Raw genomic sequence first — 15,841 nt, 5'->3', positions numbered from 1 at the left:
TAAATTGTTGCAGATAAAAAAAATAGATATGCTGACGAAACTCTTCGGCTCTTTACAAGAAGAAAAATTAAGAAAAATGCTCTAAACAGAAATATCTTTTCCTTGATCAGAAATATCTTGGACTGATGAACAAATGTTACTTAAAAAAAATTCAGCTCAGTATACTGGCGGGCTGTGATCAGCTGTTTTCATGGGCCATTGATTTGCTTCCTAAATTAGTTTGGTTCCGACTTTTCGGCAAAGTAGTTCTCTTTCCTTTCTGAAACACTTGGATCTTAATATCAACTCGGTAAAATCCCGTGGCCTACGCGCTAGATTTATAATACCATGTTGTGACCGCTTTATAACTCAGTATAATCCAATTACATTAATATTTTCGCCTTTATGTATTAGATTATTGTTCTTTAAGTGATGATCTGGCTCTTACCTTGTGCGTCATTAGGGCGAGTGCCAAAATAACCACACTGAACCATGACGTCATTGCATGACTAACTTTAAGTAGAAGCAATAAACAATCAGATATTTGCTTACTGTTTCTAGGAGACAGAAGGTCACAGTTTCAAGTTGTTATTCAAATATTGCCTCAGTCTACAAACTTTAAATTTACGCTTTCGTCATACTCTTTGATGGACAATTACTTTGTCGACGAAAGTGTACAATTCCAGAGTACGCAAAATTAGTTTCGCGGATGCCTTGATTCTCTTCAATGAATGATCGTTTTCCACAGTTTGCCAGTTTCCGTTCTATTTTTTTAAAATATTTTGCTTTATTTTCGCCCACATCTTTTACTTCTTCCTAGGGAAATACTCTTGCGTGGAAACAACGGAAGTTGTGAGCGATAGATCTTACAACTTTACACCAACGTCATAACAATCGAAGAACAAAGAAGTACACCGAACTTTTACGAGTCAAAGGAGGAATTTTCAATTTAATTAAAAGTGTGATTTCTAAGAGAATATTTTCCCCCATTATTTAAGTCTTAAAACTAATATTTTTTCCAGTCTAAGGTTAGGATCAAGGTTTCTTTTGTTCACTAGCCGTCAATCAGTTGCTGATGGATTTTGTCAGTTTTCTACTTATGATTGATTTATAATGCAAAAATAAACCTAATATTACCCAGAGAATCCACCACTTACACAAAATATACAGTGCTGATGTCTGATATCCTTATGACAAGCTACAAATATGCTATTGACAAAAAGATCGATTGAAAACGTTATACGCCGTTTTGCATCATAACTTGTAGCAACCTAACTATGGTGAAATCCGAACTTGCGAGAATTAACAAAGAAAAAACGAATTATAATAGCAAACCTGCTCATCTATATTTTTATTTCTCCTTTTTTGGTAAACTTCTAGAGTTCTGTCGGCCCTTTTGGCCGGTGAAAGCAGTAACAGGAAGTACACAGGTAGCTAGCAATAAAGCTTCATTATTATGCAAAACAAGTATTAGGCTAAAGGCTATTATTATTTATTCATAAAGCCACAAAAGGAGAAGAAAATATTTCGAGACAAAGATATTGCTTTCTGCTTTTTCCGCCTTGACTGGTTAAAAAGAGTTCGTTATACTCACAAAAGATTAGAACGACTGCAGAGCTGAACAATAGAAAAGCGATCTGAACAGACTGAGGCCTTAGTTGCTTTTAAAAAGGTAGGCCACGGGAGTTATGCTTGGTTATAAATTTACTTGTTCTTTATATCTATCTGATTTTATAAGTTTTAGTCGTTGATGCATATATACTACACTGACCTCACACCAGCAGCGACAAAGTTTATTTTTTGACGACTGCAAAGTTTGGGTGTAGCAAGAAAACTCTCTAACATAACTTCAATCCAAAATGTATACTTCTTTGATTGAGTTTTGCTTAAAAAACATAAATTCGCTATTAATTTGTTTATAATAGGTATTGTCAATCATGATTTTTCTTCTTAGGACGAGAGTAAAACATGTTTTTTATATCTTTAATATTCTTAATCGAGAAAGTTTTTGTTTGTGTTACGTCGGAGTATTAAGATATGTCTAAGCGCTTTTGTAAAGACTTGTATACGGTTTATATGAAGCTTCTCTTTTTAAAGAAATTCTGGATTCCTCCGCGTTCTGCTGTTGAAATTCCGCTCCATGAAAAGCTTACCACTATACTTTGTCACTTTCTCAAGGAAAGTTTAATGCCGATTGAGAAATAACTGCAAATGTCTATATCTTATATTGAACAGCGGTTATGACTCTCTATCGGAAACCTGAAAATATCAACTTAAAAGTAAAAAAAATAATAATAATAACTTCGTTTGATGGCTTAACAAACAGGCCAAACGGAAGCGTGACATATATATGTTTTGTCAGAAGTCACGAGTCAAAAGCAAAACAAGACGGCGACGGTAAACGAGGACACAACAAAAAAAAAGATCTAATTGGCAGAACAATAGCGCAGCACGAGCGGTTTAACACAATGCTGTACATTTATAGCCGTCCTCTGCAAAACAACTTGACGTGAAGTCACCAAAATCTGCGTGGTCCCAGAAAGAAAACCACGGCGGTAAATAATTTAAGTTGTTACTTGGAACTTGACGTTATGGCAGAGTTGATATATATGGCGCCGTAAGAGACGGTGACACATCCAGCTGTTCTCAAAATTCTAACTAAAATTAAAAATTCATTTGTTAATCGACTTCCTCCGCGGCGTTGCCTTCCTGATTGCATAGGTGATTTGTTTTTCAAGATGAGAGAACAGAGGGTTCCACTTAAAATCTGTCACACGAGTCCAACTGTTTCTAACTTTCTTAAAGAGTTTACAAACAGTTGCGCCATCCGATCAAACAATGAACACTTGTGAACATTTCCACGCAAGCCAATTTATACATCAGCCAACACCAACGTCAACAAGCATGACAGCCAAGATTAGTATACCACGAACTGATTTCGCTCGCGAAAAACTGATGTTAAGAAAAAAAACACAGACCGACGGTTTAAATTCAGTTGAAATATTAATCGAAGTTCACTTGTCAGCTAAAAAGCCTTGGATAAACACGAACCCTGTCAAGGCGGCAATTGTTATCCAAAAATTGTAGTCGACATAGCATTTTCCCCCTAATAATGGCTGCCAAACAGCTGGCTTTTTTAATCAGTCTTTCTCTTTGTTTGCAATTAAATTTAACCCACTTACGAGAGGTAACGTGTAAAGATGACAGATTAAACTCAGTATTATTGATTTTCTTTAAGGTTAGACAAGTGTTGGAGAAGTTAGCCAGCCAGTCTAGAGAAGCATGGAGATACCTGTGAAACCGAAGGTGAAAATTTTACTTATATGGAGCCTAAGTTGCTTGGCTGTATATTAGAAAAATAGGGTAAGATTTTGGCCGCAACTATTTGCTGTTGTCCTTTACAAACTATAATTTAGAAACACTCCACAACTTAGATAACAGTGGCTTCTTAGCTGAGTTGGCAGAAAGGCCCAACTACTGTTTGGGAGACAACGGATTCGAACTCTGTTACAGCCACAATTTTTCAAGATTTCTTTTCCTGTAATTTCTTCAGTCTGATTGCAGACCATCTACGAGGATCCGTCACTAATTTCAGATTTTTGTCAATTTTGATGGTTAATTCATTTTTTCTTATGGAATATTCTTCCATTTTATCGCATTTCTAAACAGATAATGTCACTAGTCTTGCTTATGATTGTCGTCTTGGCTACGCTTCCGACTTCTAGTGGAAGGACTCGAATTTTGCGTCAACGCCGAACAAGAACATCACGTAAACCTTTAATAACATCAAGGCCTAAAATTCAAGAAAAAGATTGCACTCGCATCGTCGATTCAGTTCCTAAATATCGTGGAAGGTTACTCCGGAGTCATCAACTATGCGTTCGCCTCAATGAAACCCAGTTAATGAGCAAGCTTCGTATCACTGGCGGGGGTTTCAACCCACGATACATGGCCATAAACAAGACAGATTCTTGCAGATTTCAGGATCTAGCTGTTGCAGACGAGCTTCCTGTACAACCCGCTACGTCATCTGAGGCCCCACCTGATCATCGGCCACGCCAAATTCAGCAAGACCCCTCTGACAATGATTTGAGCCGCATTTTGGATGAGCCAGAAGTAGGTGAGGAGGAAGGAGACCGGTTGAGACAGAAACGGATGACATCCTTGAGCCCAGGCTCCACCCTGCGCGGCTGCTGGGGTCGAGGCTCAACCGTGGATAACACTAACTTAAGACGCCTCTGTACAGAGTGTGCCGCAACCACAAGACTTCCATCAAAAGTGTTCCCGCCCTTTATCAACGAAGTCATTTGTGACAATTCCGATCATTTGTGTTTTCGAGCCATTGGAAGATGTGTGCAGCGTTACGTACAGTTCACATTTCTTCGCTTTACTGGAGACTTCGAGAGAGATGATGCTCTGAGCCAATTATTAGGAATTAATGTTTACATGGAGGAATGGGAAGATTATGAACAAGATATCAGATCCTGCTGTGAATGCCGGATATTTTCAATATTCGGACGCAAATAATTATCGAGTTATTCGCATTCAAATATAATTTATATTTCATTAGTAGAAAATAGCGTTGAAACACGACTATTTTTCATGCATTTTATTGTTTAATTTCTGATTATGAAGTTATTGTTATTATTGTTTTGAAAGTAAATAGATGCTTCAAAGAGATTTACATTTGGATATCAGTATTGAAATATTCAGCCTTATGGTTTATCCTCCATAGCCTTTTTCTGAGATTCTGAGATTCTTAGTTTAAGTAACCTACTTATTCTACATGCCCAGAATTATAATTATGTCTTAAACTGAGATCGTTTTATTTTGTTTTGCCCTTTAAACGAATTTGAAATCTTACATTGCAATCTAGCATTCATTGAGTTTGTTTACTTTTTACTGGGGGACAGGAAATTAATTTATTTTGATGGGGGGGGGAGGGGCTAGGAGGTCGGAAGATTTTGATTGTGTCGTGACAAAATTTACTTGATTCCCACTGAAGCCGTGTAATATTTTAAGGATCTGTCATTGATGGCCGTAATTTCCCATAGTCCCCTCTTTATGTTCTGTTAGCGAAGACCGCACTGATCCCCGTGATAACCATGTGATCCCCCTAAAATCCCTCGATCTTCCCTCGGATTCCAACCCAGGACATAAATAAAGACTCACAAAGAGAGCAGTTCCCGATGAAAGAAGTTGGCACAGTGGGCCCCATACATGAAGGAGTAAGGCAGGCTGACAGTTTGTGTTAACCGCGAATCTAAAACCGCAGCTAGCGGTTTGAGGGTAGGAGTTAGAAGTTTCGAGATTTTCAGCGTTTTAGATCGATGTCGGATTTTCACACAAGTCTTGTTCGACAAGCGGCCAACGAAATGGAGACATACAAAAAAAAATGCTCACCTATCCCAAAATCGGAAGTACCATTTCAAACAAAAGTAAAATTAAACTGTTCGCCGTTATCTTAAATTACAGACAGGATGTAAGTCCTTCATTTCGAACACAGAATGCGGCCTAAAGTTTGCTTTTCTACGTCCCAAACAAAGGGGCTAAAAAGAAAATACCTCAAATCACATATATTTATAGAAACTGACTGGACCGCGAACGGCAAACGTGACGGCTACAGTCTGGTCACGTGACTTCTAGCGGTTTGCGGTTACACGCTATAAGAAATAAACGTGGATCTTAAACTCTCTCCTATGCGATAAACGTGCTCAACCTTTACGGGTGATTCACAGCGATGAGCGAAGAAAATTGGTAGGTCAGTCACATTACGTAATAGCCGGCGAATTTAACATCGATATCTGGCGAGTCATACAATGAGAATTAAAACGCCGACCGCGGCGGGCGGAAGTGGCGAAAATCACTATCGCTGTTCTGATCATCGGTTGTTTAGAGGGTGGATAACGCTATCCACTGGATAACGCAAAAGGTTTTGCTAACACCTATCCGCTGGATAGCGATTTATCCGTTGGAGAGCGTTATCCATTCTTTAAACAACTGGTTACAGGAGATTTTCGCCGACTGCCGCGACCAGAGTATGAAATGGCCTCGTGTATCACCAGCTCTTTTGATTCTCGTTTAGAAAAATTTAAGTTTTTCGTTGTGAGCCTTTTTTTCAGAACCCGCGTCAAACAACATGCATACCTGTTGTTAACTGTGGGAATCCGTTTTGTAGCAAATTACACCCCATTCACTCCTAGGCTAAAATCGTTTTAAAGCTGTTTTGTGAATCACGGTTTAAAACTGGTGTGGTCAACTTCAAATTTTGCACACTGAGAATTAAAATAAGTAAGTAATTGAACAAAAAGTAAACTTCAGGTTTTAGCTTAACTTTCTTTTGTTCCTTTTTATTCCCCTTAACCCTGATTAACTAAACATGCTTTCGGGGTAAGATTGAGACATTACACATAGAAACAAGCTTTGTTATTTGTTTTCAAGTCTGTGAAAGTACTGTTATAAAAAGCTGGCTCTTCGTAATCTTGATATACGAACGATTGTCACCGAGAACGATATTGCAGCGTCCTCAAAAGTTGTTTTTTTACCGTTAGAAATGCCCGAAGCATGCTTTTACGACTTTACAAAGGACGTCACTGACCACCCTTTGATGCGGAGGATATTGTTACTTGAAAGAGGTTAAAGTCACGGCAGTTTTTGCAATTTAGTTCATCCTTTTAGTAGTGAGCTCCATTGGACTTCTTTTAAAAAGGGAGAAAATTTTTTTATCAGTCATATAAAGCAAGTGACAAATTCTGATTCGGAGCTCAAAACAGTACTTTGGGAATATCATCCATACTTTGCTTTTGTCCTGCGTCTTGAATTTTCAACAGTTTCGAATTCTGTGAACTTTTTTGCTGTGAGGTTGAATCATATTTTAAAATTAGTTATTTAATGTTAAAATGTCTTTCCAATTTCGTGCCATTGGCCTGTTTACCATTGCTTTTGATGGGATACCTGACGGAAACATTCTAGGTGTTCCAGTATCGCTGAGACTTTGGTCTCTAAAAACCGAGATTATTAATGATCCATCATTGGTGTAACTGAAAACAAATCCTGAGTACTTATTAAATTCCTCTTCTAAGCTTTATAATTATGTCATAAGAGCTCAACATTTATTTTGTCTAAATGAAAGGAATTTGGCAACGAAAATTACTCCAACGTGCCTCTTAATTAAGCAGTGAAAAGGGAAGTGTTTTATGGTTGGGCCGTGATTCTCAGTACAAGACGATGCAGTTTTAATTAGAAAATACGATTTGGAGAAGTTAATCGTAAAATCATAAACAATATGTGGCCATATCGTTTAATGCTAAGCTTTACCGATTCCGTGATGCGGGAAAAACAGGAAACTAGCCATGACAGAACTATGGTAGCATAGGATACAATATTTACGTTATAGGGTACTCTAATTTCCTTCGGGTTTCCGATAAGGAAATATTTCGCAACAGAGAAGACTTATAACTTCACAAGAAAGGAAAAACTATATTCAGGTCAGTAACTATGCCGCAACCAATGAATACGACCTATTACGGAAGTTAGTCAAGTTCTCTTGTGGGTTGTAGTGAAACTTTCCGTTAAACTTGATCTCGACGATGTATGCTGTATGTTAACTGTCATCAGTTGTAATATAAAGAGGGCGCTCTATCAGTTAACCAGTAAAACCGTGTGATAGATACTTCATCAGATAACTGCTCCAGCCATTCTTGTCAGTCAAAAAAATAGCTTGTTTAGCCAAATTCTTTAAGAGGAAAACCTCCCTGAATGGGGCTTTTACGCCTTTTCCGGGGTTTTAGAATGCAAACACGGAAAAACTGCCAACCGCAATCACACCTAAGTGTTATAGAATGTCTAAAAGGTCATTTTAAATTAAAAATACAAGCTTTCAGGAATTCAGCCTTTCTGCTTTTACAAGGAAGCAAGGAGATAAAAGTGGTTGCTTTCTCCATGTGCTGAGAAAAGCCGAGATCTTGTGCAAGAGACAGCGGAATTTGCTGCGAAGATTGTTGAAGCTGAAACAAGCTGAAACTTTTCGTTAGTTCCTGTCTCGCCTATAAAGGAAGTTTATGCTGAAGGGACGGTCACTCACTGAAGCCAGATGCCACAGCCGGTTAAAAACCGGAGATACGGAATCAAAAGCGTTTATTTTAAGCAATTTTAGAAAGGTTAAGAAACTTCAAGTGATCTTGGAATAATTTGCAGGAGTTAAGCGGCGAAGCCTTATAAATTGACTACACGCGCTGCAGTTAAATGTTTCCTTATCGGTGAAAATTGCAATGAAGTGAAATTCTTTTCATGAGAGGAAAGGGAAAGGGAAAAAAGCAAATGCTTACCTATCAATTCAATATTAAGGACTTAAGTATATTGTACAGTTATTGCATCTTGTCCTGTCACGAACAGAAAAACACTATTTGAGTACTCGAGGGCAAAATTGTAAAGAAAATGAACCAACGTTATTTTCGACATGGTATGCGCATGAACAAATTAGTTTACTCGTGGGAAAAGAATCCGTTTTATCGAAATAACATCACTTACTTTATACATCTTGAAAGTCATTTATTAAAACTTTGCCTTAAAAGTATTGCCAATATTTGTCAGAGTTAACTTTCCATTGCATGTTCAATTTTAAAATGTGTGTGACATGATTCAAGGTTCCAAGATATGACTTATTGAGTGGACATGACAGGTCATTCTGAAATACATTACTCGCTTACACTAGCTATTGCTATTTTTGGGCTAGTGTATCCTATATAATGAATATTGGTAATATCGATTTCTAAGTAAACTTGATAATTCGGTTAAATGGTTTTTAAAAATCTTTCAATGGAATCTAAACGAACAGGCCGGTCAGCTTTTCCCGGTTATGCTGACTGCATTTGGCCACGCTAGAGGGCTTTTCTCGCAGACTACAATAATAAAATGATTACGTAAGATTTCGCCAAACAAGCAACTTTTGGATAAATGGGATCAGTTTGATGAATAGTCATTACCCACGAGTAGCCAAAACGAATTTCTCCCGCAGTTCCAATACATCTTCAAGTACAAACGGGGATGGAAAGACGAAAAAACACAACAAGGAGATACCGCTGAATTTTAAGTGCTGAAATTAAAAGACTTATTCCGGTAGACAGCACGAAACTCCACATGTAAAGCTTGATGACGTTATACTGAGCCTTTTAGTGTATAAATTAAAGCTTTGAAAGAGCTTCTCATTCAGTGTGAGGCGAGACCTGCCTCACTGAAGTTAGACAGAGATAAGGAGCTGAGGAGAAGCAAATCTTTGTGTCCAAAAAGGTAAGGCCCTTACGGATTACTGATATTCGCTGTAGGTCAAATGGATATCGTGGAGAAAACTGAGAATTTGTTTACGATCCACTAGCAATCGGTTAGTGCAAATGCTATGTCGAAATGTAATTTCCTGGCTACATCATTATTAGTAGAAAAAAACCTCGCGGTGATTGCATGTCCTACAAAAAAATTCAGAAAACTATAGCGGCCTGTGACAAAATGACATGAATAAGAGAAAAATTTATAGCAGCTGAAACATTTTGAGAATTCGATAAATTCAATTGTTCTACAGAAAAAATGATACACTGATAGACTTGTAAGACTCGCTGATCTGTTCCATTACTATTGTGTAATATCGGAATACGCTTTAATTTTTCAATCTTAACTCTGGCTACTTCAGCTGAATGTCTTATTGTAAATAAATGGATATTAACAAGGAGTATTGTAGCTGAGTTTTTTAAAGCCTCTATTGTGATTAAGTTCTTCCCTGGTCTAAACTTTAAAAAAAGAATTTCATTTTTTGTTTCGCCTTGTCTTGTATTCACTATCACAACTTAAACAAAAGTAGAATGAAAATAAACTGGTTTGAAAAACTTAGAATTACAGAAAATTTAAGAATATAGGGTTTTGAGCGCCGTGTGTTCTACGAATCTTAAAGATGATGACTACATAAAGTGATAGAATAATCGCTGAACAGAAAACTTGACAAATTTCAATTCTTTGTAAGAGCTCTTTGAATGTTTGGCCAATTTCAAATACTGCATGACACCAAATGCGGATTATGAAGCAACTTTCTCAACTGCTATAACTTCCTGACATGTTGAATAAGCCGATTGCCGTCTTTAGTTTAAGCATGCGGAGGTCCAGAGTGTTTAGGCCATATTTCTTCTGTCTTAGAGTATGACTCCGATATAATCGCGTACATATGGGCCTCTGACCATAAACATCCTTGGGCCGCCTAATGATACAGAAGTCAAAGTTTTTTGATCAGCAACTAATATTGTCACTACAACGAGGATCGAACGATTTTAATAAAAATTTCACACATTTATCTCCTCGATCATTCCAAACGATAAAAATCAAAAATGATAAATGGATGGTTTGATAGTAGGATCAGATCTTCGTCAAAAGTGTAGACAGTCAAAAAACTATCCCAGAGAAAAATGTTGTAATTAAACTTGGGGTCAGTGACGTAAAATAACGCGAGTTTTCACATCCTCTGACGGCGCGTTCTTCCACGAAGTGTTTAATATTTGATAATGTAAAAGGAGATGGCACTGACCTTTCCGAAGTACTTTTTCGTGTTCACCAGGCGTGAACACATCGCGTGTAAAGCACAGGCGTGGGCACATCACGTATAAAGCTGACTTCTACACTAGACATACATGCAAAACAAGCGGTCATAAACTTTTGACGATACACTGTGAATTTTTATAGAGACATTTACGACAACGAGTGAGAGCGGAAAAACTTTAAGAATCGCCAAGGCCTTCTAAGTCATTTTCAGAAATAAATATTCATAAACTGAAAACACAACTAGGATCAACAACACGCTGAAAAGGAAATGTTCACGCACACCGATTTTTCTAGAGAACGGAATATTGTGATTTGTCTCGGAAGGCTTCATTTAAAAACGGAACTTCTAATACGTTGACATGTTAAAAGCGTGCCCAGCAGTCGAAAATAAAATATTTCCAAGTCCAACGAGACTGGACTAAATGGAAATTGAGTTTTAGATACCGCAACAGACATCAGCGGTATGTTCGAAAGAGGAAAAAATGAACACCGATTTTTCCAGAGAACCAAAGTGTTTTGTTATCATTCATTCATAAAGAGCAAATTTTGGCGTTGCTCATAGGAACATCGTCTTAAGCGGAAAAAATACAAATTAGTAAATTAACTAGTTTGTTTGGGTGGGACTGAAAATAGTAAACAAATTAGATTAAACCATTGAGAGGCCTACGAAATTAGGGATGACGAAGTAAATAAAATTCAATTTATTTAATTAAATACCGGAACTTTGTATTTGACCTTTTTTTCGGGAGACTGATAAGGAAATGTCATCATATTGCAAAAAAAAAGAGAGAGAGCGAGTAACAGGAAAATTAAAACACAATATTTCAAACTACGAAATACAAATTTCCACCATGCCATTGCTCTTATTAAATTTACTTTTTGGTTCACAAGTCACCTAGCTCTCCAAATTTCCCGCAAAAAAAGACAGGAAAGAGTTGTTCGAAGTGTGACCGAGAGCAACTCACGGTTCTTCTGTGATCTGCAAACTTCCCAAGTGTTTTATATCTCTGGGAACGCACGCTGCCGAAAGAACCAATTGATGATCATAACACTTTATTGTCAGTGGACTTCTGTTAGTGAAGCATGCTTGTAAAATCGAATTTTCATTAAGCCAGTTTCAATTACTGTGAATCAGACAACAAATGTCGTGAAACAAGGTTTTGAAAGAGCTTTATTATTCAGTTCCAATACTCCATTTTATTTCCGAGCATAATTGACCTAGCTAATCCTGCGTCGTTAGGACGGTGTGTTTGTCAAGGATTTTAGCAATTAGACAGAAGCGGAAAAAATTAGCTGCTTATTCTTATGCAAAGCGGATTTGATTTACCATCGTTAATTGCTCGAACTCTACAAAAGTTCTGGACTGTTTTTTTCCGCTTAGCAGTTGTTTTAAAAAGAAGTCCAGTTATCCAAGAAAATCACAACCGCAAGCAGGGCCTCAAGGAGAACACGATTTCAGACACAAGATTACCTTACCTTTCAGCAAGTAATCTCCGGTCTTCACCGAATTAAGGGTAAGAACATTTTTGAAGAAAGTAACAGGATTTTGCTTACATACCACCCAAATTTATATTAATTAATGACTTGATTTATATAATTGGACTTAAAATTAAGTTTATACACATATATTGAAACAGTTTTAGCCGCATAGGGTATCGCCGTTTCGATCGCACAACTCTTTGAAACAATTAGAAAGGGGTTAGTTACTAAGAAAACTGTAGTGCTGCGTCTGAGGGAGGTATTATCAAGATGATTTTGTTTTATCAGCTGAGTTATAATGTAAATTGGCGGTCTCCGTGAAAAGCATTAGCGCCTCGTCAGAGCGATATAATTGTGGTGTTTGCGGGGTTGACGAAGACCAAACAGAAAACAATCAACCAAGAAAGGAAAGAAGTTGATTGAGAAGGGAAAGGATTAGTATTATATATAGGAAAAGAACTGAAGCTCGTTAAATTTACTACGATGATAAAATATTCCTGAACTGCTGATTTTTCAGGTTTTCACAGAATCTTCAATTGGTCTACTATAACTTTCCTACGGAGTTAAAGATGATGAGCCTAGGGCTGAAGGTAAAGTAATTTTTTTACTTTTTGGTGGAAATCCTTATTTTGTCTTTTTTTTAAATTGACCTATTGAGATGGAATTCAACTTTGGTTGACTTTCTCTGTCACTTTAATTGTACACCGGACAAATTGATCAAAAACGTTGTACTTTCACTGAAACACGCGCTGACCCCATACTTATTTTCTCAGTTGTATCTGCTACTTCATTTAGATTACGAGTATTAGAAATGAATCTCACGGATATTTAATGAGAGGTTTGCCGAACAAACAGCTGTTAAAGTTGGAGGATGCAACTATTGAGCGTCAAAGTCGACACCTTACATTGCAATTGGTGCCTCTTATTTTACAGATGCAGTTCCTCGCCACTTTGATATTTCTGTACGTTGAGATTCCGCCATCTTTAGGGCGCCGATGGAACGTACCGCAATCTCCTCCTACGGTGTACAACCGCCTTCGCCCAATTTCCCAGAAGTCAAAAATTGCCGGCAAAGAATGTAATCTCATTGTCGACGAGATCCCTGATCATCGCAGTAGAGGAAAATTGCGACCCTTTGCCCGACTTTGCATCCGCCTCAATGACATCCAGCTGATAGCCAGGCTTCGACAGGTTGGCGACTTCAACTCGCGTTACATGGCAATCAACGAGACAGATGCCAGAAGACTTCGGGACAAGCTTCCAAGCAAATTCTATCAGAATAACAAATCGCGTGTGGGTCAAAGCGGATTAACTCGCTTATGTACGGAACGTACTACTGTCACAAGCCTGCCAGAAGGAGTTTTCCCCAGATTTATCAGAGAAGTCAAATGTGAAGGTGACAGCTGCCTCACGAATGAGGGACGATGCATTCAGCGGTTTATGGAGTTTACATTTATTCATTTCACTGGGGAATATGAGTTCCATGAAACCGTTAGTTATTGGCCACGGATTGATATTTACACCGAGGTATGGAATCCGTATACGCAAGAAATCGGTATTTGCTGCGAATGCCAACGGCTGAGCCTGGGCCGGTAGTTCCTTGGCTGTTAAGTAGGCTGTTTTCTCTTCGCTACTAGGCGTGCGCAACCTGGAATTCCTTCTCCTGCTGTTTTTTCTTCCGTCGACTCGACTTTTTTCCACATTGAAGATTGGAATCTTACACATCCATTTTCAAAATAGACTAGAGATGCAACATTTTATTTGATTTTTGTCTCCAGATATAAAAAAAACCTAACAGTAGACGGTACTACTTTAAGATGATTTTGTTTTATAAATTAGGCACCTTAAAGAGTTTCTGAAGCTTACATTTTGAGGGTTAGCTCCTCTTCAAAACAAATATAATCATAGTAAGCCTACCTCGCGATTTTGTGGTTAATAATAGTTGCTGTTTTAAAAGTAAGGCAGGTTTTGCTGCACATTGAAAATAAACCGGAAGTTAGTTGACAAACGTTTCTTCTTACTCTCCCTCCCCCTCCCCACCCCGTCGTTAAAATAATGAGTGATCCCTTAAGTATAGTACATAGCCGTGGTTTTGAATTCGAGAATATATAGAATTGGAAATAAGTGTGTTTTTTTCAACCAGAAAGCATGTGTACCGTGTTGACTTTTGTGTAGCCGTAACCTTCCTCCCTTGCAGAAAAGGAAAACGTTTCTCTTCCGAGTAGAGGGTAAGGCTACACGTAGGCTAGGACCATGTTGAACAAATGTCATGTTTACTCAAGATGCTCAAACACCTTGATGTTAAATTGGTTCTCCTACCTGAATTTTAATCAGTGTATTAAAGATTAATTGTTGCAGATGAAAAAAAAAAGATATGGTGACGAAACTCTTCGGCTCTTTACAAGAAGAAAAATTAAGAAAAATGCTCTAAACAGAAATATCTTTTCCTTGATCAGAAATATCTTGGACTGATGAACAAATGTTACTTAAAAAAAATTCAGCTCAGTATACTGGCGGGCTATGATCAGCTGTTTTCATGGGCCATTGATTTGCTTCCTAAATTAGTTTGGTTCCGATTTTTCTGCAAAGTAGTTCTCTTTCCTTTCCGAAACACTTGGATCTCAATATCAACTCGGTAAAATCCCGTGGCCTACGCGCTAGAGTTATAATACCATGTTGTGACCGCTTTATAACTCAGTATAATCCAATTACATCAATATTTTCGCCTTTATGTATTAGATTATTGTTCTTTAAGTGACGATCTGGCTCTTACCTTGTGCGTCATTAGGGCGACTGCCAAAATAACCACACTGAACCATGACGCCATTGCATGACTAACTTTAAGCAGAAACAATAAACAATCAGATATTTGCTTATTGTTTCTAGGAGACAGAAGTTGTTATTCAAATATTGCCTCAGTCTACTAACTTTAAATTTACGCTTTCGTCCTACTCTTTGACGGACAATTACTTTGTCGACGAAAGTATACAATTCCAGAGTACACAAAATTAGTTTCGCGGATGCCTTGATTCTCTTCAATGAATGATCGTTTTCCACAGTTTGTAGAGATCTAAAACAAATTCCGTTCTATTGTTCTTTAAATATTTTGCTTTATTTTCGCCCACATCTTTTACTTCTTCCTAGGGAAATACTCTTGCGTGGAAACAACGGAAGTTGTGAGCTATAGGTCTTACAACTTTACACCAACGTCATAACAATCGAAGAGCAAAGAAGTACACAGACTTTTTACGAGTCAAAGGAGGAATTTTCAATTTAAGTAAAAGTGTGATTACAGAGAATATTTTCCCCCATTATTTAAGTCTTAAAACTAACATTTTTTCCAGTCTAAGGTTAGGATCAAGGTTTCTTTTGTTCTTCAGCCGTTGATCAGTTGCTGATGGATTTTGTCAGTTTTCAATTAATGATTGATTTATAATACAAAAATAAACCTAACATTGCCCGGAGAATCCACCACTTGCACAAAATATACAGTGCTGATGTCTGATATCCTTATGACAAGGCTACAAATATGCTATTGACAAAAAAAATCAATTGAAAACGTTATACGCCGTTTTGCATCATAACTTGTAGCAACTTAACTATGGTGAAATCCGAACTTGCGAGAATTAACAAAGAAAAAACGAATTATAATAGCAAACCTGCTCAGCTATATTTTTATTTCTCCTTTTTTGGTAAACGTCTAGAGTTCTGTCGGCCCTTTTGGCCGGTGAAAGCAGTAACAGGAAGTACACAGGTAGCTAGCAATAAAGCTTCATTATTATGCAAAACAAGTATTAGGCTAAAG

General features: G+C 37.6%; 2 protein-coding genes across 3 annotated transcripts; both read left to right on the top strand.

Annotated features, from left to right (window-relative positions):
• The first annotated feature begins 1,558 nt into the window (after nt 1-1,558).
• LOC131800217 (uncharacterized skeletal organic matrix protein 8-like) lies at nt 1,559-4,527 on the top strand. The gene is made up of 3 exons (XM_059117915.2): nt 1,559-1,651; nt 3,218-3,285; nt 3,649-4,527. The coding sequence occupies exons 2-3, from the start codon at nt 3,262-3,264 to the stop codon at nt 4,504-4,506; spliced, it is 882 nt and encodes a 293-aa protein (XP_058973898.2). The 5' UTR covers nt 1,559-1,651; nt 3,218-3,261; the 3' UTR covers nt 4,507-4,527.
• Nucleotides 4,528-9,150: 4,623 nt separating this feature from the next.
• Nucleotides 9,151-14,039, top strand: LOC131800198 (uncharacterized). 2 transcript variants are annotated; one of them, XM_066171791.1, is made up of 4 exons: nt 9,151-9,267; nt 11,939-12,071; nt 12,554-12,626; nt 12,970-14,039. In XM_066171791.1, the coding sequence occupies exons 3-4, from the start codon at nt 12,606-12,608 to the stop codon at nt 13,630-13,632; spliced, it is 684 nt and encodes a 227-aa protein (XP_066027888.1). In that variant the 5' UTR covers nt 9,151-9,267; nt 11,939-12,071; nt 12,554-12,605; the 3' UTR covers nt 13,633-14,039. The 2 variants fall into 2 exon arrangements, with proteins under 2 accessions (XP_066027888.1, XP_058973876.2); XM_059117893.2 differs by having other exon boundaries at nt 9,153-9,267; nt 11,942-12,071.
• The last annotated feature ends 1,802 nt before the right edge of the window (nt 14,040-15,841 follow it).

The sequence above is a fragment of the Pocillopora verrucosa genome, chromosome 1 (genome assembly GCF_036669915.1).
Source record: "Pocillopora verrucosa isolate sample1 chromosome 1, ASM3666991v2, whole genome shotgun sequence".
NCBI lineage: Eukaryota > Metazoa > Cnidaria > Anthozoa > Scleractinia > Pocilloporidae > Pocillopora > Pocillopora verrucosa.
This window is presented reverse-complemented; position numbering and strand designations above follow the sequence as displayed.

Coding starts and splice junctions, on each gene's coding strand:
- LOC131800217 (XM_059117915.2), top strand. CDS start 3,262: ATGGAGATACCTGTGAAACCGAAG. Junction 3,286..3,648: donor AGATACCTGTGAAACCGAAG/GTGAAAATTTTA, acceptor ATTTCTAAACAG/ATAATGTCACTAGTCTTGCT.
- LOC131800198 (XM_066171791.1), top strand. CDS start 12,606: ATGATGAGCCTAGGGCTGAAG. Junction 12,627..12,969: donor TGATGAGCCTAGGGCTGAAG/GTAAAGTAATTT, acceptor CTTATTTTACAG/ATGCAGTTCCTCGCCACTTT.